At 36.2% G+C, this 23,608-nt stretch overlaps 6 protein-coding genes across 6 annotated transcripts in view; 5 read left to right on the plus strand and 1 right to left on the minus strand.

Moving 5' to 3' along the window:
* LOAG_17507 (ZAG-1 protein) overlaps positions 1–2,386 on the minus strand; it is an 8,315-nt gene extending 5,929 nt beyond the window's left edge. Inside the window, exon 1 of the mRNA XM_020450169.1 lies at positions 2,159–2,386. Coding sequence (XP_020306191.1) covers positions 2,159–2,365 — 207 coding nt within the window. The 5' untranslated portion in view covers positions 2,366–2,386. The remainder of the gene's footprint in view (positions 1–2,158) is intronic.
* Positions 2,387–5,122: 2,736 nt separating this feature from the next.
* On the plus strand, positions 5,123–5,518 carry LOAG_00143 (hypothetical protein; the record flags this gene model as incomplete). Its single annotated transcript, XM_003135683.1, has 2 exons — positions 5,123–5,171; positions 5,364–5,518. 2 exons carry the CDS (start codon positions 5,123–5,125, stop codon positions 5,516–5,518), a joined length of 204 nt encoding a protein of 67 aa, XP_003135731.1.
* A 569-nt stretch (positions 5,519–6,087) lies between these two features.
* Positions 6,088–7,670, plus strand: LOAG_00144 (hypothetical protein; the record flags this gene model as incomplete). The annotated part of the gene is made up of 5 exons (XM_003135684.1): positions 6,088–6,102; positions 6,333–6,419; positions 6,449–6,500; positions 7,390–7,459; positions 7,559–7,670. The coding sequence occupies 5 exons, from the start codon at positions 6,088–6,090 to the stop codon at positions 7,668–7,670; spliced, it is 336 nt and encodes a 111-aa protein (XP_003135732.1).
* Positions 7,671–10,092: 2,422 nt separating this feature from the next.
* On the plus strand, positions 10,093–11,871 carry LOAG_00145 (hypothetical protein; the record flags this gene model as incomplete). The annotated part of the gene is made up of 6 exons (XM_003135685.1): positions 10,093–10,193; positions 10,521–10,602; positions 10,708–10,761; positions 11,128–11,170; positions 11,211–11,295; positions 11,802–11,871. The coding sequence occupies 6 exons, from the start codon at positions 10,093–10,095 to the stop codon at positions 11,869–11,871; spliced, it is 435 nt and encodes a 144-aa protein (XP_003135733.1).
* Positions 11,872–13,462: 1,591 nt separating this feature from the next.
* On the plus strand, positions 13,463–14,391 carry LOAG_00146 (hypothetical protein; the record flags this gene model as incomplete). The annotated part of the gene is made up of 3 exons (XM_003135686.1): positions 13,463–13,502; positions 13,650–14,031; positions 14,355–14,391. The coding sequence occupies 3 exons, from the start codon at positions 13,463–13,465 to the stop codon at positions 14,389–14,391; spliced, it is 459 nt and encodes a 152-aa protein (XP_003135734.1).
* A 313-nt stretch (positions 14,392–14,704) lies between these two features.
* Positions 14,705–15,219, plus strand: LOAG_00147 (hypothetical protein; the record flags this gene model as incomplete). The annotated part of the gene is made up of 2 exons (XM_003135687.1): positions 14,705–14,751; positions 14,853–15,219. 2 exons carry the CDS (start codon positions 14,705–14,707, stop codon positions 15,217–15,219), a joined length of 414 nt encoding a protein of 137 aa, XP_003135735.1.
* Positions 15,220–23,608: the final 8,389 nt, after the last annotated feature.

The following is a 23,608-nucleotide window of genomic DNA, read 5'->3' on the forward strand; positions in this document are numbered from 1 at the left end:
ATATATATATATATATATATATATATATACATATATATATATACCTCTATAACCTGTTTATTTGCAGAGTATTTTGCCTCCTCCACTATCATATCCTCATCAACCAAAAGGGGATATCGCTTTTAAAAAGGGTTTAAAATAATCAGCAACGGAAATAGGGAACGGCTTGATAAGTCATCATGTTTTGGGGATAAAAACGAGTGAAGTTTGTATTTCTTATTTTCGATTCAAAATTTGCCACGTAATCGATCGCACACCAACAAAATTAAAAAGTGACTCATATATTAGATAATGATCATATTAGTAAAATCACAAAAAGACGTTTCATAATTTCTCTTATCAAAAACTACACCAAAATTAATATGGAACTTCTAATTCACAGTGCTTTCTCGAGTAGTGCAAAGTAATTATATCGAATTCGTCACATCATTATGAATACTATTTAAGGTGGGAATTTTTTTAATATATGTATTATGTTGTAGTCTACGTCTTCAAAATGCTTTACATTCACCCTTCATTATATATTTGTTGCTTTCTTTTAAAAGGTTTACAAGCATAAAAAATAAAAGTATACGAAAGAGGTCAAAAGGATATGATATCGAGAAAGGCATATACTGAGTGGAAAGAAAAATACCTGAAGACCTGCACATCCTTGAGACTATGAGAAAGACTATGAGAATGAAACCTAGAAAATAAAACCAGCAAATCATCTAAGCTATGGTTGTTAACCATTCCTGAGAATAACTGATTTAAAACTATATGTTGTAGAATGGAATATCTTTGTGCCTAGAACAAATCATTGTTTTTTCTGTATATACGTGAGCACTCTGTATACGTTTGATCTTGCAGTATTTTCCTGATAATGAATCATGTATATGAACCTAATTTTGATCAGAGCGATGGTTAAGAAAAATAACACCACATATAACTACATTTCCGTCTAAAGGTATGACAGACATATGTGGTAACACATTATCCATTACATATTACATATGTTCAATTTTAGAGGACCATATCCACAGATTTGTGTGCATCTCACTGTACATCCTATTACACCTTTGCTATTAACACCATTACTACAACTATTATTAGTCTATCATCTCTATTAATATTACTGATCCCTCTTGAAGATATCCAAAAACAGACTTCTATCAGTTGTTTGTTTTGTGAAATTTTATCAATTTGTAAAGATTTAAAACATATATCACAAATATTACCACGAAGTATGATCTTAATAATCAATTTAATGCTCAGAGTTTGCAAAAGGGATCGAACAATAAGTATTGCAGTTTGATATTTCACTCTAAGTCCACTATTGCTACGAATTGCACAATATAAGCAAATACCATCCAACGTTAATCTTTCACTAAAGACGGTTTTGAATTAAACGCAAGCTCTCTTTGCTTTACCTGTCATGAATATAAATGTAAAGTAACTTAACCCACCCAATTATCATATTTGCTTCGGACGATAAATCTGCGTTTTAATGAATCATCTTTTTGCCTAGTTCATGTAGTCTAAAATATACAACACTTGATTCAATTAATTTCCCATCTCCTCATTCCATGCACACTAGCCAACTGATTTCATCCAATCTCGGACTTATAAAGTAACAGATATAAACTAAAGTTAACTAATTCAATTAATGGACTGAGAAATAAATAATGTCACGAAAATCTTGCGGTCATTACCGTGCCTTGAATACCTGAAAACAACTTAATGTTGTAGGAGAGATTTCAAATGGGTGTACTTTTTTTCTCGACATATCCAAAGAAGTAATGAGAAAATTTTCGAAAGAACTGGTCAACTAGTTTCAGTGAAGTAAGTACCAGACATACTGATGAAGGCGCACTAAGCATATGCAATATAAATCCATACACATTACTCACAAAAGATCGACTGTTTTTTCTAAACATAAACAGAAAAATCTATACAGGAGAGAAAAATATGAGGAGGTATCAATACAAAATATAACGAAACTTTTGGTAAAACACTTCAGCAAATTGTGTAATAGAATGGTAATTAAAAATGGAAGTCTCATTGTAACCAAATGTTCGAGTACTACTTATGGAGAGAGAGGATTATCTCTGTGTGGAAAGTGTTTAAACAGCTTCGAAATGATAAAAGAAAGTTTTGAGAGGAACTGTGAAGTGCAAACCTGGAAGGGCTTTTCACCACTGTGAATTCGGATGTGCTCCTTGAGATGATGCTTGAATTTAAAAGCTTTCGGACATTCTGAGCACTTAAATTTCCGCAGTGCTTCATCGGAACATTGTACAGTGGCTTTGAGACGCTCACCAACGTAAACGGCGCTGGACGTCCCTGCTACGGTGGAGTCCTTCGCCGTATCCAAAACTCCAAGCATCTTCCTACTCCTTGTTATAATACTAGTGAACTAACACTTCCGTAGTTCGTCTTCTACGACCACATACCGTAGATATAATACTGTAATTAAGCTGTAATTAAGCCAAATTCACATAACGTACGAAAGTTCGAAATCGTAGCACAGAATGATCAGAGTACATGGCAAACGATCGTCTCGTTAGTGAAAAAGAAAACCATATATCTCCAGAATGACTATCCTCCAGTGCTGCAGGGACTGACGGATTCATAAACAGATCATTTAACAACGAAAATCCAAGAATGATAAGCACTGATTTGCAAAGAGATTTGACAGATTATTATTTCATTTAAAAACGCCAAAGCTGACATATTACTTATGCAACGGTCTTTTATCACTGGTTCACATCAAAATCAAATAATTCCATCCACCTGTTTTGTCCTCTACTTTCAGCGCCCGAAATATAACGGATATATACCCATCCTCTGGCTCTAATCCAACAAACCACATCATTGTAAAACACAGGAACATTGAGATTCTCCCTCAGTTTATTCGTTCCTTGCATGTTCTCAAATGTTCAAAAAAACTTTTCCTCCCAAATAATTTTCCGATTACTTTAAAAAACCATACACCGGATGTTCAATTTGCGTCAGCAGACGAATTCAGTGCTCTCTGTAATTATAATGAATCTAGCATTGAAATAACATCAAGAAATGAATACAGAGAGTAGCTTATGGGAGAGAAACTGGGAAACAAATATGAAGTAGTAAGCTGCGACGTTAATAAGAAGTATTTTCATTAGGGACGAAAGGGAAGCAGGAAGCATCTACACAAACATACACAGGTGTTCTGTTTATAATGTTTCGAAAAATTCGTCGCACAAAGGATGTAATGGATTGAGAAAACAACTGTCAAACATGATCTTATTTCAGCAGCACCTGAGAAATTGATCTGACTCCCACTCGTGTAACTATCTCTCCGTACTATCTATTAACGATACAGGTGAACAAAAGATTCACTTTCTCGCCTAGTTATTGCAACATTCATCAACTAAATGCAAAATTCAAACAACTGATTGCACACATCCAATTTATCTAAATGAACTGTAATAACCATAAGCGTCCACAGTGTTGGAAATTAAAAAAGACTGATATCCCTTCACAAATGATGATGATAAAGATGAATAATGGTGATACGATGGTAGAGATGATTAAAGTGATTTACATGACAAGAACTGAAGCAAATACTAAATAAGAATGAAGCCAGTGTAATATTTTGCAAAAGTTATTGCGAAGCTTGAAAGAAAAGGTTTTCATTATATGACCCGGGAATGCAAAAGCGTGTAAGTGAGGGAAAGCGAAAGTAATATATAGTGGAACAGCTATAGCTTTGTTTAACCGAAAGTTTACTGTGGATTAACGCCTAAGACTGGAAGAACACAGCGTGATCGTTTAAAGCGATCCGTACGAAAATAGTGAGCCGTGTGCTCACACAACATTATCCTATCCGGTAAAATCATTTTTGTTTATAGTTCCAGCAGATTCCTCTACTGGGAAATATTTTTTATAAACATATCAAATAACGATTCCAGCTATTGACTGATTCAGCTATTGAAAGACCATTTGACTGAGTGGCTCATTCACTACCATCATCATATTAATTAGTGATTAGGCTTCCCCAAAGAGTTATTTCCTGGTTATTCCGAAGAGGATCTACAAGCAGCAACGGTTATATGCCTTACAAATTCTAGACAAGCTGTTGGCGGCAGAACATCTAAATATATAACCTAATTAACGGGTATGTTTGACGTACAACAATATCGTGAAGCTTTTTCAAAAGGCTTACATACGGATGTGCATAAAACGTGACCGCATTACAATCAAGAGATAAGCTGGTAAGAGTGTGTCTAGACGGTCCTGGTATAATTTTTTGAAAACCACTACAGAACTGAAAATTTCTTAGTCCACTTTGGATAAAGACATGAATCAATATCTCACTTATTCGTATCAGGATAAGTTTTATGATGCTGAGCAAGTGGCAGCACATAACAGATAACAAGTCACAACGATTTTAACAACAATGTATCTTTAGTTGTGACCGGTTGAGCTATGCAAGAATTTGTCCCCCAATGGACAGAATAACGACAGTATATTCAGATTCTGTTTTGCTAAATAAGGAATGCAAGCTCAAAATGAGCAGAAACAGACAAATAGTGAAATAAACAGGAGTGGAAATGGTATTTATACATCAGCGGTTGAAAGCAAGTGACCGGGAGAGAACAGTAGTTCATAAGACACCGGTGCTTCAGGATAACCATACTCTTTCCCTAGACCCTAAACTTAGCAATTGAGAATGCATAGCTTGATATGGAAAAGTTATTTTATGATGGCCTTCCTTGCAGAACTGAAAAACTAAAACGTGGTGAGGTCGAACACTTACTTCAACTGGATTATGAGCGTTTAATCAAGGAAAACTCGCTAGAAAACAAAGAATACTGTTGCAGAATGTTCATCTCGTTTTTGTGATGATGTATATCAAAGCAGATCCATGATCAAATGTCCTCCTGATGCTTCCCTGAAGTTCTATAAGATCGACTGTCTTATAAAGCGTCCCCCATTGCCCTATTGCAAGTTAAGATTAAAGAGGGGAAGTGAGATTTATGATGGTGAAATGTGAAACCTGTGTAAAGAGAAAATGGGTACACACAACATAAACAGAATAGCAGCGTCGAGAACATGGACATGACGGAAATGCCCCCACTTTATAAAGCAGCAAAAAAGGATGGGAAGATGGGTGGGAGGTGATAATTTAAAGATAGGTGGAGTTGAAGGTAAGGCGCTCCAGCAGACCGAACAGGACGATTGAGACATTAAGTAATTGGATAGGAGAGATGAGGTATAGTAGCGCCAGAGACTGGCCAACCAAAATGGATTAGTTTGAACCCATCTGTCCTGCTGCCCTTCATTTCTTCCTCCTTCCTTCCCAATTGAATGCTACTGCTATGCTTCAAATCATCCTTCAGCAGCAGCAGCAGCAACAACAACAGCAGCAGCAGAAGCAGAAGCAGCAACAACAACAGCAGCAGCAGAAGCAGAAGCAGCAGCAGCAGCAGCAGCAGCAGCAGCAGCCTTATCTTCCTTCCAAAATCTTCCCTACACCTACCGCAGAAACCCTTAACAGCTTCATCGACTGGTCGATAACTACTAATTCCTTGGCCTTATAGTTCCTGTACTGGTGGTTTAGGGTGGTTCCAAATTAGGGACATCATTTTTTTTTTTTAGAAACTGCGAATCCCTTCCACTCATTCAAAGTACACTATATACTACACAATCTGCACCGCAATGAAGAATAGTCCTTACAAGTCTTAACTTCCTCCATCACAATATCCCGTGACATGTAAAGAAATCCATGGTGTAAAATCTAACTAACTCTTTTCAGTTTATGTTTGGAGCTTCAGATATGCAGAATATCGTAAAACACATGAGATTGATACTCGTAAAATGAGAATACACAATGATTCCGCTAATGTAGTGCCACCAAGCACAGCGAAGATGCAGTGTTTACATTTCCTAACGAAGTTTTTGGATTACCAGCTGATCATTTTTTCAAAAGATATTTTCAGACTGGATGATTGAACTGAAAATGAAATTTCTGGTTGAAAGACCCAATTGTTTCCATCACCTACAGATATTTCCAGGATCTTTGAAGGTGTCACATAAGATGAAGCAAATAAGGGCCGAATAGTAATGGTAACATTAGAGGTAAATCTTCGAGGTTATGGTCAGGGTAAGAAAAGATGTTTAGGCAACAATACAGGTGCTCATCTGTATAATCCCACGGTCAACAGCAGATACAAAGGGTTGTAATCGAACAAGGAAAGGAAAGAGGATAAGATATTTAGTGGCAATTAGGGAAGTGATGCTGAGGACGGGCGCATATATACATATATGTATATATACATATATATGTATATATATATATATGTATACAGAAGTTTGCTGTAACTCTAAAGGAAAATCGGAACACAAGAGGAGGACACAACTGTGGAACAGATGGTCCCTTCTCCAGGAGAAAGGAGGTAAATGAAGGTCGTGAGCTCTATTTTAGGGGTTAACAAGCTTCTTTAACGGTCACTATCAATGTGTACAACCGACAGAAGGTATCCAAATATGACCCTTACAGAAGTTCGTGCATTTTACATTACTCTTTTTTCCAGTTCCTGTTAACTATCCATTTTCTCTTTTTTCCCAAAAACTCTGTGATTGATAAAATATTTGAAACGAACGAACTTAATTGAGCATGGCAACAAATTTAAGCACTGTAGTTCCTGGATTTTAAATCCACAGGACACGAGTGTGGAAGTCATTTTGTTGAAGACATGTCCAACCTCTCAAAAACGTTATCTGCAAAAAGTCTTATCTGTTTCTTACTATTACATGACAATATCATTAACATTCGTTATCAATAACACTAGTGCAAAGCTGCATTAGGTTGTCTCGTCAGCTGTAAAAATAAACATCTAATCAAGATCAGCAATGCCAACGAATACTAATGAACAAAAAAGTGCATTGTACGGCTAACAAAATTAACTAAGATATATAAATTCACCGCCATCTGTGGGACCACATGAAAATCTGAAGGTTTAGTACAACGAAGTTCAGTTCATTGCCCTGATTTATCCTGATGATGTTCGACTCCGCCATCGCCACTGATTCTCGCACATCGTTTTACAACTTAGTGATGAACATATTTGGCCAGATATAAGGCCCTCACTACTTGGTATATCTTCAAAACAAAAAGCGAAAGCAACATACTGTCATGTAATTGACAAACTGTGAATCATGCATGATGCCTTCCAACTTCTCAATTATACGGTCTCAAATTTCGTTATTGGGGAATCACCAAACAAAATTCCGGTGAAAGTGACTAGAAAAAAAACTTCCTCACCTGCAAGAAGATAGGTAACTTATCAGCCAAACACTGAAGAAGGTAAAATACGCCAAATTTAAATATTAGTCCACTTTAATTTAAAAATATTCCTATCGCAGTGAGACATCTTCCACCGGTCTGCCAATTCGCTAATAAATGTGTTGTAATAAGAGAATTTCAAACAATGAAGTACCTGGAAAGTACGAAATTGTTTTCGAAGTTTCTCACACCAACATTCAGCTAAACAGAAATAAAAGTGCTCAGATGGCACAAATGGTGACATTTTAGGAGGACAAAGGAAACAGGCAGAATGATTAACTCGTTAACTAGCCGATCACGGATGTTGGCTCAAACTAAAACATACGTTGTCAAAAGCACCAGTCGTTTTGGCATACGGTAGTATAAGATTTACAAAAGCATAGGAAGCAGTGAAGGTGGGATTGGAAAAGGAGGCTATTGAAGAGTGCCGATTTTGCACCTGTTTATTTAAGGATTGAGAGGATGGGGCAATAGGATATTTTTCGACATACAATAATGCTTGTTTGACAGCTGCTTCATCTCCCCTCCCCCCTCCCCCACTCTTTTTCTTCCTCCTCTCATTTCCTTATTCTTCCATTATTACCACCGGATAATGAGTTACAATACCTATTCCGTTTATTGCCGACAGATTGCGAAGCATCATTACATTTACAGACAGTACTGCTGAAGGAAGAGAGCGGGTAAACCAAAATTCTTCGAAATATCTTCACTTTCATTAATTTACTGTCTACTTCTCAAAAGCCAAAGCTCTATTTTATGCTGTTTTCTAGAACTCTATCAGCAATTGTATCAGATCAAAAAAACTACAGTTCCTGTTTAATTCTGTTACCGAATGTTTGAAATTCGTAGTGTTGAGGGCCCAACTACAATCCGAATCTTTAGCACTCACTTTGTATGAAGCTGTTGGTTAAAACTTACTCAACAATTTCATGTCTTTATATTGGCTTTATTTTTGAAATATGGTTTCAGTTCAAGATTATCCATTCTATTTACGCAACTCTTCTAAAGGCTTTTATAAAATGATAGTCACTTCAGAAGTAAAAACGAGATTTACATTTTAAATTTAAATATTCTGCGCATAGGATAGGAAGTAAAGCAGGAGAGGAACAAAAAATGTTTGGAGAAACGGTGCTGCTGGTTCAAAGAGATTGATGGCAAGATCTGTATCCAAACGACGAAAATTTTTGAAATTGAAAGGTTATAAATTTGGACGCCGGGGAAACAAAATTGCGGCAGATGTTAATAGTGGTGGTCGTCCAGCTTTGTTCAAAAATATTTTGTGAGAGAAGCAAAAATGATACCTTGTTGTCTAGCTGCCCTACTACCAGAAAATCAACAGGTGGTATTTGAACCCTCACGTCAATAAATTTGATTTTTTCGTGTTTATCCACCTATGATTGATTTAAATATCAGCTGCCTGAAAATTTGCATTTTCAAAAAGAGAGTGAAAGTCGTCGTGACATAGCAGCTTACTTGTACACTTTCTCTTTATAGTATAAAAATTTATGCAGCACCAGAAATATAAAATACCTTTGCAATTTCAATGTAGGTAGTAGGTAGTAAGTTGAATTACGCGGCGGACAATATATTTTCTGGGTGGTAATACCATTCATATTTCCTACTGATTACTATGAATATAAACAAAATCTAAGCTCGATATATCAAGTACAATACAATTAAGGCGTGAAATAAGTTGTTATTCATTTCACTAATAGAAAAAGCAATCCGTTTGGGTTTTAGTTTCCTTGCTGTTCCTAGAATATTTTACGTTTATTTTATAAAAATAACTGATTTTGTTACAGGAGCAGATCACACTGCTTTCAGCAATTAATATGAAATGTAAATGGAAATATCAGTCTCATAAACTACCAGGGATATGAATGTATTTGTGCATAAATGATATCCTACTTCAGCCGTCTTCTACAGATTTACTTAGTGAACGAGCAACCGTATTTAAATCATTCTCTATTTATTTCATCCTTATGCTGTGAACCACCATTTTTTCCAAAGCAAAATTTCTATTTTACTCCAAAAATTCCTGTCTTCAGTATGCCTTCCTGCCAGCACTTTTGGGAGATTATTAAATTCCAAAAACAGTTTAGTTTATTCAAGCACCGGAAGAAATGCATAAGTTGCACTTTGCTTAATGTTGGAACACTTAACTGATCTAAATTTAAAGCAAAGCGAACAGACCAGTAAATAGCACAGAACTTTCACCTCTGATGAGAACATCCGAACATTTAATAATCATGACAAGACACACTGCAAAAAGAGACATTGAAAATGCCAAATGTTGTATTCAAGATATCATGACAATTCTTTTGTTCCAGTAATTTCGACATTAACCACATTTATTTAACAATATATTCATTAACCAGGAAACGAGAGTAAGAAACGAACTACTCAATCTACAGCAGAATATCTCCCTATGGTGGTATGTATACAGGTCACCTGAGAAAGGTTCATGTAACCGTCAAACCTACCATTTAATCCATTCCTTGGTTGGGTGCAATAATTTACGAACCTAGTCTCCGTTGAAATTTTGGTGCGCTTAATTTTACAGTAACTCGTAACACAAGAAAACATTTAAATAAGTACCACAGTGATATTAAATAAGATATTAAACAAGAAAAATTCATTAATTTGTTTAGCTTACTGCTCGCCAAATTTCACCGAATTATACGTAAACGCAACACTTCCGTATGGACAAAATGAGCAGTGAGCGCTGACTATTGTGTGCGTGCGTGTGTGTGTTGTGTGTGCACGTATGTGTGTATGTGTATATGCGTGTGTTTGTGCGCGTATGCGTGTGTGTTATGTTTGTGCAACCGGGCAGGTGCGGTCATATAAATTACCGTAGCCCTGAAACAAGAAAACGCATTCGGTATATATATATATATATATGTGGAGGGATATTGAAAGTGGGATGGCATGCCTGTGTAAAATACTGTGATGATGATGTTAATTCCAGAGAAGCGTTGGAAGTAGTCCTCCAAGTAAAATGGCTAACCACAAATATTCATATCCTTCTTTACCTAGTCTTTGACTAAAATGACTAAAATGTCGGCTTGGTGTCTGTCTACTTTCTTGAGAGATGATATACAAATAAGCGCACTGCTTGGTTGAAATCGATACTAATTTCTAAATCATATTTTGAAGTTAGAGACTTCTCAATTAACTGGAGGTGATAAGAATAAGATAGAATTTACAGGTCAAGACGACGACAACAAGAAATAGTGATAATGTGCCTTAAAGGTGCCACATCACTTCCAAAACAAGAAATGTGTCGGTTGGTGGCCAAGCAGAGGTGCAGATGAAATGCCTACAATTGCTAAACCACGCCCAGTGGCACAACAATTTTATATCATGTTATCTAATAAAGTTAGATACATTTCCAGGAATCTAAAAGCGTAATGGGAGAAACACAACCATTGGAAGGAGGAACTGAAAAGGTGAGTTGGTGGGATAAATTTCCACAAGCAAGCCAAAACCATTGTTGGAGAGAGGATGAGTCGGGAAGTTATGAATAAAGTTGGAAGAGTGTAGCCAGCATTATAGCATTATAGAGAATAGCATCGACAATAAAATGGTATGCAGAGAAATAACGTTGGAAGGCACTTCTCACTGTCCAGATCAAGTCCGATTAAGAGTCAAGGCTTAACATCTGATATCTACGGCAGTAGTTACATGAGAACAATTTAAATAAGCATGAGCAAACATAACTGACCCTAAGTGCAACGCGAAAAGACGAAGGAAAAACGCAACACAATTTCTAAAAAACACAATAAATTATTTTAATGTAGTAGGAAATATTCAAGATATTATATCCATGGTGTCGGGAAGAAGCTGTACTGTGCGAAGGTTGGGAAGCAAGACCTTTAACTGAGGCGGCGTTTATTAGACGAACGTTTAGAACATGAAGCGTGCAATGGGAAGAAAATCCCGAGGGAATATATGAAGAGATATTCAGACTTACACATACATCGGTAAGTTAGCTCAGTCACATATAAAAATAATGGTGTGGATGGGAAGGAGTTGATTGTACCTTCGGGATACATTAAATGCAGCCTGACCACTTATGCGTATGCAGTATGTTTATACGTATATGTATTAGTTTGTTTAGCAAATCCAAGAAGTACCGAAAGTTTAAAGGTTATAAACGAATTCAGAGTCCATATGTATGGGCGGTGGAATAAGAAGTCGTAACACTTGCATATTTCCCTCCAGCGCCTCATTTCATAAAGCTCTTGGTCCCGAATTCTCACCACAGCAACAAATAATCAAGAATTTTAACGCATCCCTTTCTGGTCTATGAAAACTCATGTCCCTCCATCAACATTATCATCATTCGGACGGTTTTCTACCCTCGTTCAATCTCGTATTTCACAGCTATTTGAAATTGCATTTTGGAATAATTTTTTTGGAATTTAAACCGAGCATAGATTTCAATCTATGTGCGCAAATGTGCCAGAATCATAAAAACACGTTCCAGTTATAAATGCATTGCCATCATGGAACGCTGCTACGCTAAATTTAATCGAGCCATTAACGAGGGATCTTAAATATCACCTATTAACATAGTTTTATTAACGGCGCAAATTCTCACGAAAGAATACCAATGAGAGGATAAACAAATCGTATCCTCTTTTCAGCACATTCGCGCAAGATTACATAAACTGTTACAAATACTACAAGAACTGCCGAAATTTTATGATATATTATCTTTCAACCTGTCTGAAAATTTGAAAATTTTAAAAGCTAGTTGTCTAACTCAATGTGACCAGCTACACTAGGACCAATATTATAGATGATGTAATATGCTGACTTGCTTAAAAGGGGCTACGAAATCCGCCGTGAGACTCTTTTACTCAGTCTACCAACTTCTGATTAGCTTTTAGAAACGTTTCTGATGTCGCCTCTAAATTAAGCACTGGAAACACAAGAATTCTTTTTTGTTCGAGAGAGAGCCAGAGAAGATTAGAAAGTCCCCGTTAAATAAAAGTTGAGGAATCAAAATATGCCATGACATCTTACTGCAGTAAAATTTTCCATTTTCAAAGTACTAAATACCAAGTAGCGTTTTAATGTTATGAAATCCATAAAGATTAAGAGTTTTTTTAACTGGGTGGATGAGATTAAACCAGAGATACACATCCATGGTGATTTCAAAAAAATGCCATCAAATATGATACGGACGAGTTAATACAGACATTTTAGATTAGGAATATGGACCCATTCGAAAGTCCCTCGATCTTTTACAGTACACTATAAAGAATGAATGATAACAATGATTTTCCATCGTGCGAAATGGCATGAATCAACAGTAACTACCAACTTTCAGTCTCTGTCTTCTATTATGATACTATCCCAGTTTGTTGCAAGAGTATATGCGTAATATATATGCTTGTGCCAAATTCTCCATGAATGAACTAATGAATTCGATTAGTTGAGGAATGATGGAATCGAAATATTTGATTGCAGCTCCCAACATTCAAATACTTTTTCTCTCCATTCACAATATCCTAAGCCCTAAATTAGTTCGCATCAACTAAACCAAACCATCTTCACAATCTTACTACAAAAGAAACGAAAATAGATCAACTACTGCAGTTGAAGAAAAAAAAAAACCAAAATAAACTTAAAATGCACATTCTATTATTATCAATCATCACATTTTACACTTCTGATATTTCTCAAGTTGTCGATCTTCCTACCCATTAATGTCTTTTTGTCACAAATCACTTCCACGAACAATCACTGCCTAAAACAGAGAGAAAAAAAAGATCTTCACAAATTTCTTTTTTGCATATTCATATTATTCAAAATTTGGAGATCACTGGACATTTATGGTCAAAATTTGAATACCAGTAAATAAGAATAAAGAGAATGCCCGACCATCATATCATCCAAACAGAGAACTGAAGAGCATCAACAGTCCGAAACGATTTATAGGAACTGTCAGCACTTGACTTGATTACGTGAGAGGATAAAGAGAGTTCGAAGACCTCAGGCTGATTCGAAGTAACAAAGTTTTCCCGGAAGGAAAAAAACTGATCACCGCGTAATAGTAGTGGCCATATAGTTAATTAATCAGTGGACTTCTCAGGATCACGGACCAGAGTTTGGAAGGATTGCTGAAACAGTCTTGCCTAGATGGATGATGGGATTAGCACAGATAACAGGATTGCATGCGGTAGCACAAATGAGCTGGACATATCAACAATGGACAAACGACGAGAAGCGCATTCAAGGAGCAATTTAATAGAGCTTTGGTCAGGATGCTCTCTTCCTTCCCTCCTCCTCGTCCTCATCATGCTGCCATCCCCTGGCTCTGATTAAGGTACGATTGAGGAGCACACGGATGCGGAGAATGTCATAACGCTTCCTCTTCCTCCCTCTCCCACCATCTTCAACTTCCGATCCACTCAGCCTCAGCCCATCTGGCCCCATGCAATCTTCTCACTATCACAGCAAACAATCCACCTTCCAGATGAAGGAACAGAGAAATGCACACGCATAAACAATTTTACCAAATGCGTTGCATACTGTCCACGGATGGTTACAATCCTCTTTTCTCTTCCGACCTTAAAGATGTCGTCACATCTTTCCTTGTTAAGCGGCTCAATTTCTTCTCCATTACTACTCAGCAATTTAGCACAGATTTCGAAACCTCCACACTTATTGGCACCCAAGGATTTATCCTATCTATTCAAGTTAAAGTGGTGAGATCCTGAAGATGGCATAATCCATGCAAATGTTTATCGATTCATTCAGGTTTGCTAGTGTGAGAGTGGAAGGATAGGAAAGGTTCAAATATATTGTTGCCAGCAGTTGGATGATTTATTCCGATAGTGTTGGTTGGACAACTGTAAACAAACAAATAGGGGAAGCTAAGTGTAAACAAAAAATTATTAATTGGATAGGGATGGACTACATCAGAAACTCTTTTACAGGTGCTAACTGTTTAAGTATGGGAGGGAAATTGGGAGAACAGATAAACGAAAGAAAGCAAACGGATTAGTTGCACATCTGGGCGCAATTACAGGGATAGTAAGGATGGCGATCTGAGTAAAGTGGTATGAAGTGATCACTTCCCAGGGAATTTTGGTGGTGATGGAGTAGTTTGCCTGACAGTTTTGTAAATGTGTTCCATTTCATTGTTACGATCGTGGACATGGTTCTGCTGCAATGATATATGATAGGGAAGAAAAGTGCTCACCAGTTTCCACAAATCGAACTCACACAACGGTACCTTCCTTCCCATACTTCTGAAAACAGTTGTCACGAATTACTACTACTCCTACTCCTGCTATCATCACTTCCACTATCCTGAATAGCGGGAGTGAGAATGTCGTGATAGAGTGTTTCTCTCAGGTTGAACACTGAAGGGGTAGAATGGTTTGCATGAACAGTGGTGCAGATGAAGTAGCCGTGAAAGTAAGGTGAGCAAGGAATGTAGATGGAATGCTGTGCTGTCTCCAACAAGTCTATGATGTGATGTATCTATCCATTCATTCATTCAAATTCTGAATCCCCAGTGCAGGCAAAACACACCGTGCACCTTACTGGGCATCTCACTGGCTGCAATAGGGTTGTTCCAACTACGGTGTGCTTATTTTGAATTAGAAGCCTCAGGGGCAACTTTAATGAGTCGTTGGCCAACTGAATTATACAACCATCCATCCATCACGTGCATGTACATATACATACACATACACACACAAACAGATACACACACACACATACATACATACATATGTGCGTCTCAAATCCTACCAATGCTGATGTTTGGAACTCTTCGGCTTCCGATATCACTGGATGAATGTAGGAAGATGTGGCAGACAGCATCAGCCATCACCCAATCAATACCTGTCCTTACATCAGCTCATTTTTATGGACACCTGCGGTAAATGAGCTAACATTGGGAGGACTCTTCACCAATACGCTTTGCATGCTGACTTACATGTAGATTGCTATTGCTGTTGTTGCTGCTGCTAGCTCATTAAATAGTGCTCTTTAATAGTGACGCGAGGTGACGTGTTGTGTCGTAGCGTACAACAGATAATGTCCCTTCTTACACCTCATCATCTTACTATGTACAGTATACTGACATGCTAATACATCCAGCTCTCCTGTTCTATCCGGAAACATACACACTTATGCAAATGAAAGGGATTCCTTAAAATCAATTAACAACTAATTAGTAAAGATTCGAAGTTCAAATCCTTATAACGAATCCCCGCAAACAGATCGTACCAGCAGCACAACAAGGAATAATGTTTACCGTTTGCGGCACTCATATGAAATGACGTATGCGGCAGTGCGGAAATATTGAACTTGAAGGTGGCAGTAATATCCGTTACTGATGTACATCATGTATCGCTAGTGAAACAAACCAGTGTTTGCAAAACACTAATATTTTGGAAACACTTTTCTGAGAATTTCTTAGATCATTTCTGTGTATATCAATGTAACAGTCCAAGTTCGAAGTGCTCTCTTCATTTCACTCATGAATTAAAATCCTTTCTACTCTTCACTTTCCCGATGAAATAGAAGTAATCCCTCAAAACAGCAGTCTCTCCATTTCTATCCCGACCAACCAACCAACCTCTCGTGAACGAACGATGCAAGTGCTCGCAATATTGAAAGCAACCGTTCCATTTAATATACCATTTCTATACCATTCTAACTCTCCTTAGAACTTGAACCAAAAAAAATACACTTTTGTCGTTCGTTTTTCATTATTGCTTTATATTTCCTTACTTTTCCACCTTTTCACTCTTACATTAGGCGATCCAAATATTTACTTTAAACGAGGTATAAAAATGTCACATAAAATAAACAAGCAAAAAGCGCGAACAACAGGTGAGTGGTGGCATACGGTAATCGCTAAAGGTAACTGGTTTCTAGTGGTCTGGGGTGCGTCGTCATTAACATAGTACGGTGGCTATTCCACTGGCTCTCCTTTATGTTTCCACATACTACAAAACATAAAAAACGGTCCTATTTTCTAAATTTTGAATTACTGAAACTATGACTCCTCCGCGGACAGTGACAATTTCAACCCAAACATTTCCATTACGAAAATGTGCAATTAAATTAGGCTGGAAAAGTGTTTCGGAGAATCAGATAGAATATCAACATTTATTCCACTACAAGGAAATTTGGAAATAAAAAGTACAGCGTGAAAGATGTAACAAAAGGCCACTTCTCTATTTCAGTTCCTATAAAATACACTAACTAAATGATCCTAAAATATGATTCTGAAAAAGGAAGACAATACTTATTGCTTAAGGAATAGTTGCATGACTTACTGTACAGTGGGAGATTATAAAGTATAACAAAATTTCAAAGCAAAGTGATTATTAATCCGAAATCATATGAAGAAAGCTACTGTTTGTTGAATTGGCTATTATCATTTCCATTTGCTGACCCTTCCTTATTAAATATTCAAATGAATCTATTTCATAGTCTTTGGCGCTTCATTCTATGTATCCCTAGTGCCGCATTTCGAATAGGACATACTCCGACTGTCACTTCAAATGACCCATTATACCTTTTTCTCCTTAATCCACAGTAACTAGAGGAGCAATGCTCGCCGCTCATCCTAATCCATCATAAACCTAATGCTTTCCTTCCTTCTGACCCTTCCTTGTCCCTTTTCCTAACCTCTTCGCATGCGAAATCAAGTTCAACTAAATTGAATGGAAGGTTGGATTAATCTAGCCAACAACTGCATCCGTTAAGACACACTAAATTTTTAAAGTCCATCCAGGAATTTCCTTTTGAAATATTTGAAGTTTCTGACGATAAATCAGTTACTTCGAGAGTGAAATATATCAAAATCTGGATATTTCCTCTACTTTCTCTAATTTCATAGATTGTTCTAAATTATGTGTTAGGAAATCAAGCTCAATACGATGAGTGCAAATTTGTTTGTTAATTACAACAAGATAATTACGTTTTGAGTATTACTTTTAATTTTCATGGAAGAGCATGTAAAAAAATTATGTCTGTACACATGTTTCATCTCAAGTTTAATTACTATTACATACTGAGAAAGCAGCACACCTAGTTAAGAAAAATTCGCTCAACTTTTCAACTTAATGCTGTTTTTCCCGTTGAAGCCCACTTAATCTGTCATGAAGACTGTGCGCTGATTTTTGAACAGATCCTACACCAGTTTCCGATTCCCTACAGGTGTTAAGCTATTTTAGTCTTTCTGATATTAAATTAACCATAAAAAACTGTCATAAATTGGTCTTACCGTTCAAACACTTCTTAATAAGCTAATGAGGCGAACTTAATCGAATTCATTTCGGCTAATTAACAGGATTTTATCAAGATGAAAACCAAGTGATCGAATATTTTTCGGAATTCATGAATTATTTCTTTAAAAAACAATTGGCTCAAGAGCTTAGGGACGTTGTATTATTGTGGTTGCTGCTTTTGGCATTTGAATAACAGAAGAGTTGGAAAATGAGTGTGATACACTATGTTCATTCATCGATCGCTTTATATGCCTGCTTACAATCTCAAATCATAGCAAATAATAAGTGTAAAAAACAAATGAAAGCTAAATATCCTCTTTGTGTATATTAGGCGAGACACTTCTCACGTTGGAACCACTATTCAGTCGTAGTAAAACAAATGTCGCAAGGATGGAATGATTATTGGCTCACTGTTGACCATCTTTTTTTGTTATCTATCTCACGAAAAACGAGCTATTGTGGGTCTGCGTACCTTTTACCAAAACATTTATGCTATTTAAAATTTCACATTTCTTTTAACTTAGAGGGAATAAAATTACCAGAAAAAGACTAGATAATAGTTCTTCAAAGAGTCAAAACCTAAAAAACTTTTCCAGTATGGGGTCAAATCGAATAAATATTGCATCTGCGGATTTCACTACTTCAGTGATTAATATCGAGATATAGCGGACCATTATTTAAATAATCAGAGAGAATAAAAACATCGGTTAAGATGGAAGAAGGGCGAGACGTGCAAATAGCGTGAATTTAAAAATTAAGAAAGGTTCTATAAACGGAACTGACCATTCACGTACGTCAGGTAACTTCTGATTCAGCTTACTGCTGGGTATCGATTCTTAAATAATATTGCTTTTTATAATTACACTAAAAACCATTATTGGCTCATCCATCCATTCCAGAAATAAAAATGATGTGATTGTGTTACTGATTCCTGATTTAGCTGACATGGAATTCATTTATAACAGCAAATTTAATAAAACTGGTCATGTTGACAGATGGAACTCAATTTCATATAAGTCAGGATAACACAGACCGGATATGCTGCAGTTCTTTGTCAACCGTTCCGTTGACGAGACGAATATATAACCAATTAGTCCTGCATTTTTAATGTAAGACTATTGAACACTGAACAATGAATGAAATGAAATGACGAAGAAACGGCTCACAATCAAAAACTGTTCTTCATTCATTGCCACTCTGAACTTCGCTTCTAAACAGAATAAAGTGATGAGGCTTTTTAATGATAAAGGAGTGGTTGATCGTGGTCGTCGTTCCCAAAGCCACAGTTGAATGTGGTATATGCGCCAATGGCATGAAAAGCACGGAGTCCGCCCTCAATGACACCCACAACTGAAACATAAACATCAATGAACTTGTTGACCATCCACGTAATTACCACTATTTACCACAACTTTGCACATCATTCATGTCCTTTTTTCATCACTTTCACTGTACCTATTCCAGTTTAATTCCTTTATTCAACCGTCCAGTAGACCCTACTAGTCAAGGTCGAACTTATTCACTTACATTACACATCTCCCTTCCAAATTTTTAATACTAATCATTTTACGATGGGCTCTCTATTTAGCTAACCAAAAACTGAACCACGAACACTTTCTCATTATCTTTCTTTCATAGGTAAAGTCGGTTGTATGGATTTTCCATCTTTTTTCTTTTTTTTTCACTTTGAAGGCTGATGTAAATTTAACTTCTAATAACTGAACTTTTCAAGATGCACTCATTTAGCAGTTTGCCTGTCACCTTTTTTTTCAGTCATTTTCCAACAAATGTGTTTGCTTTCGCAATGCATCTTTTTGTCTTCGCCAGTACAGTAGGCATCAGTTCGGTCAGCATCATCAATGTGGAAGGCTTGAAAATATCTCATATATTTGGAGTTTCCTCAATTTAAAGCATAGTTTAATCAGTTAAAGCGATCTTATCACAGACCATGATCAGCTTGACGAGCAAAAATGCTTTTAGTTGTGCTTTTACATGAAATCAGTTCTATTCCTTCTATTCTTATAACGTTACACAGCACTGATTATCAGAGGTTTCGTGATTAAACCAATTCTATGAAGAATGGATCAAAATTCTTCCATGGTATAGATGAACATAAAAGCAAGCATCATGAGAGTATGAAATGATGAAAAGCTACAAATATGAACAGCTAGCTCAAGTCCGCCACAATACCACACAATATATTTCATTTTGTTTGCGGCAAGAAAATGTAAGCTTTTGAGGAAATGTTATTTTTCTTAAAGTAATGAAAATTTAACAGTTTCCAAAAACAGTCGATATTTTTTGTAAATTTTACTCATATTAGAATATATTTAAAAGCTGTAGCGAAAAACTTTGTGTTACGAATTTTGCAAAGGTATATTAGATGAATAAAACTAAAAACCTTATTCTATTTTAAAGTTGCACGTACGCAAACAACAGCATCCACGCAAATCATAATCAATGCAATAGTTATGATATGTGAGATATGAGTTTGTTTTGCATATGATTTAAAATTGCAAATCCCATCACTTAATACATATTTCAGCAGTGAATGTCCGTTAGATTAAGGATTCGAAAGGCAATGAAATCGTAAACATAAAGAATTTTTATTGTCAAACTTAGCATTAAGGGACAAGTTTTTCGAAATGTTTTAAAAGATTCTAAGTTTCGAAAAAAAAGAATATACCTGATTTGTTTGTAAATTCTTGTTAACAACAGGAGTTCGTTGCCTAATCAAATGTTAGATTGATACAGTGAATGCAAAATGCTGCAAGCATCAAAATTCATTCTTAAAAAGAAAGTACCCAAAAGTTGGAAGCCTAATTTGAACAACGGTGTGTTAACGATTATGTTATTTCCTAGTGCTCATGAAAGAATGCATCCAGCGGTACTATTTCTAATGAATCATTTCTTTAGCAGTTTTTTCATTAAATTGTTGTGGTCTTTAATGGATAACTTTTTTTTTCGTAAAATCAAGCTTTTATCAGAAATCAAAAAGTCAGAGTTGGAAATAACGGCCAGATTTTCGGTTAGCCATCCAAGACATCAAAACAGAAAATCGGTCATTGAGTTCTGACTAGATTTAATTCCTTGCAAGCAGTGTTAATTAGTAATGATGTCTTCGACATTTTCTCTGTTGAAATCTTCAAGCACAAAATCAATGAGAAACGGTTAGCCTTCCTTAAAAATCTTGATGAAAATGTGACCATAAACAGTTATTCATTTTTGTTTTTTGTTTTTCTGCCTATCCTCCTAACTCACATCATCTTCCACGGAAGGTTACCTATATTTACCATCACTGACAACTCCAAGTACAAAGTTCCTTTTGCTTCGTTCCACTCATTACACTTACAAAAATTCGCTTTTTCAGTCCAATCAAATCAAGAAATGCATCTTGCAAATTGTAATTAAGTGATTACGCGGATGGAACGTCCACAGGATATGTTGTTCAGTGTAACTCATATATTGATACAATTACTCGTCCATCAAACTTTATGTATTGCAGTAACATATAAATAATATGCAAAAAAATTCAACTTCAAATTTAATTTAAAGAACAGATGTGTTGCAGAGAACCGTTGTACAAATTTTAAAATTCATACGGAATACGTCGTTTTACTGCATTTTACAGTTGGTAGCGACACAAATTAATGCATCAAATAAGAAAGATGCTCATTTGCGACTCTTCCTGTCTTATATAATAGTTTTATCGGTGGAATTAGAGGATAGGTTAGAATAGGATCCATCCCAGCTTTACTACGCTTATCTTCTCGTTCATCAAATGGTGACTCACTGCTGTTTGGGTGGTTTATCTACAGAAATAGCAGATTCATACACATAGCACATAAACTGCTTGTGGAACCGTTTGGTGAAATGTGCATATATGTGCCAAATTGGCAGGTCAGAATAAATTTAACCAAAATTGACACATTAAGAAGGAAGCAACTAACTAACCGCCTGTAGCATTAGCAGTAAGGGAAAACGTAAACTGAACATTTTCTTCGTTCGTCACAGCAGATTGATTCATGCAAATAATTGCCTTATGCTTGTTATAGTGGTAGTTGAAGAAAACTGAGAATCTATCCATACTAGCCAATTTCTTGGGCTATTTTACACCACTTAATTTATTATCTGTTTTTCTTAAAAGATATTCAGTTGCGTCTCCAAATCCCTAATATGTTATTTTTCCTCAAATGTAATATTTATTCAGCCATACCTTTCACCCTCAAAAAAAAAAAAAAGAAAAAAAAACGGATCTGAATCTAATATTATGTTAACACCAAGATATATCACTAAGCAATAGTGATACTGAATAGCTGGATTTATGAGTAGCTTAATCAAATTACCCTAATATTATGTTCGAGGGACTGTAGTCTCCACCTGGACCTATTCAACAATTCAGGAATGCAAAAACACGTGTATCAACGATCTCTACATCACCAAAATGAGTGTTGCTAATAAAAAGGTTTAACTGTCAGCTGCGCGTTGTACTTTCCATCGGCGATTTATACCAATGTTCAATCAATAATTTCAAGTGCTGAACTAGCACACCACATATTGCAACACACTGTAGAGGACGTTATCCGGCAAGATGTGAGAGCTAGGGATTTTTCAATTTAGAACTTTTAGAACTGTTAACATTTAATGCAGCTTCGCTCCAAATTAGTCCTTTTTTTCACTCTAAAATGCAAGGTAATTTATATTTTGAGTTAAATTTCAAGTTAAAGTGTAGTGCACTAAGGAATTATGAAGACTAGGAGCATTTTGGAACTTTTGAGCTGCTCAACATTCAACAATTCATTTCAACTGTTTTGGTTCCCATAATCCACTGGGAATACATTCTGAAGTATTCGAAAAGTAAAACTAAACTGATGCATTTGATGGATTGACGATTTGGTTTGTAAGTTGGCAATTGTTAGTATGCCTCTCAAGAAGAATGAATATATGCGTATGTGTCTGCGTCTGTCCGCATCTATCCTTTCTACTCATCTTCAGTGACAGATTTGAATAAGGTTCTCGGCAATTTTTGGTGCTTCGGAAATTGAAATGCAGTGCCACACTGCGAAATGATCCCAGCGGTCACATTTTGCGTCTTTGTTAGTTCGTTGATACACTCATGGGATTTACGGTCCTGAGGAGAAATCCAGAAACTGGGAAAGACAACGATGATAAGCACAACTCAACTTATTAGCCAGATATCCATCCCCATACTTCACCATATCTTTGCCATACGATCAGGGATGTCCTACAATCAATATGCGAAAAATCTGCATTCTTAGCTCACTTTTCTTAAATTCACGAACATGTGACTTATGGAAAATGATTAGTTTTGAAGAGGACAAATTGTTTGCTTATCAAAGTTTTAAATCCATTTTTAAGAAAGCAGTTTCGAAGCAACACAAATTTACAACAGATTCAGTAAAGCAATTTTTAGCACCAATCATAACTGATGCAAGCTATATTAAATCACTTAATTAATTGATTCAAATACACAAAAAGACTGGTTGTGCAAATATTTAAAGACATGCATTTATAACCGCCATACGTAATCTATTTGTAGCACAGTTGAGGAATTAAAGAACTTTGTGGGGTTCACAAATACTGTTGGGGAAAACCTAACAGTACTTGTGAATCTCGCAAAAAATCTTACTTTGCCCAGTCAGCAAACGCTACTATTCGTGCAATAAATTATTAAATGGTCACGTTGTTTATTGGTCAAAAAGAATACCGACAAATGTTATATAGCAGTCAGCTGTCTTTACGTTTAATTACATTTGGTAGTCACATCGTCTATTGAAAATTTCAGCAGTTATTCATGACCCATTGATTTCTTCAACTCCATTTAGCTTTTGTTTATCTTCATTTATTATGGTTATCGTGCACTGGCATCTTTATGGCATAGTTATTTGTCCAGCGATAACTTAGAGATCATAAGAACTGCTGCTAACCAAAAATTTAAAGTGAAAATGAATAAGTGGATCATCATCGGTATTGGAAAACTGGTGTCAAATGCAATTATAAGTATGTG

Source organism: Loa loa (assembly GCF_000183805.2).
Source record: "Loa loa unplaced genomic scaffold supercont3.85, whole genome shotgun sequence".
Classification (NCBI taxonomy): domain Eukaryota; kingdom Metazoa; phylum Nematoda; class Chromadorea; order Rhabditida; family Onchocercidae; genus Loa; species Loa loa.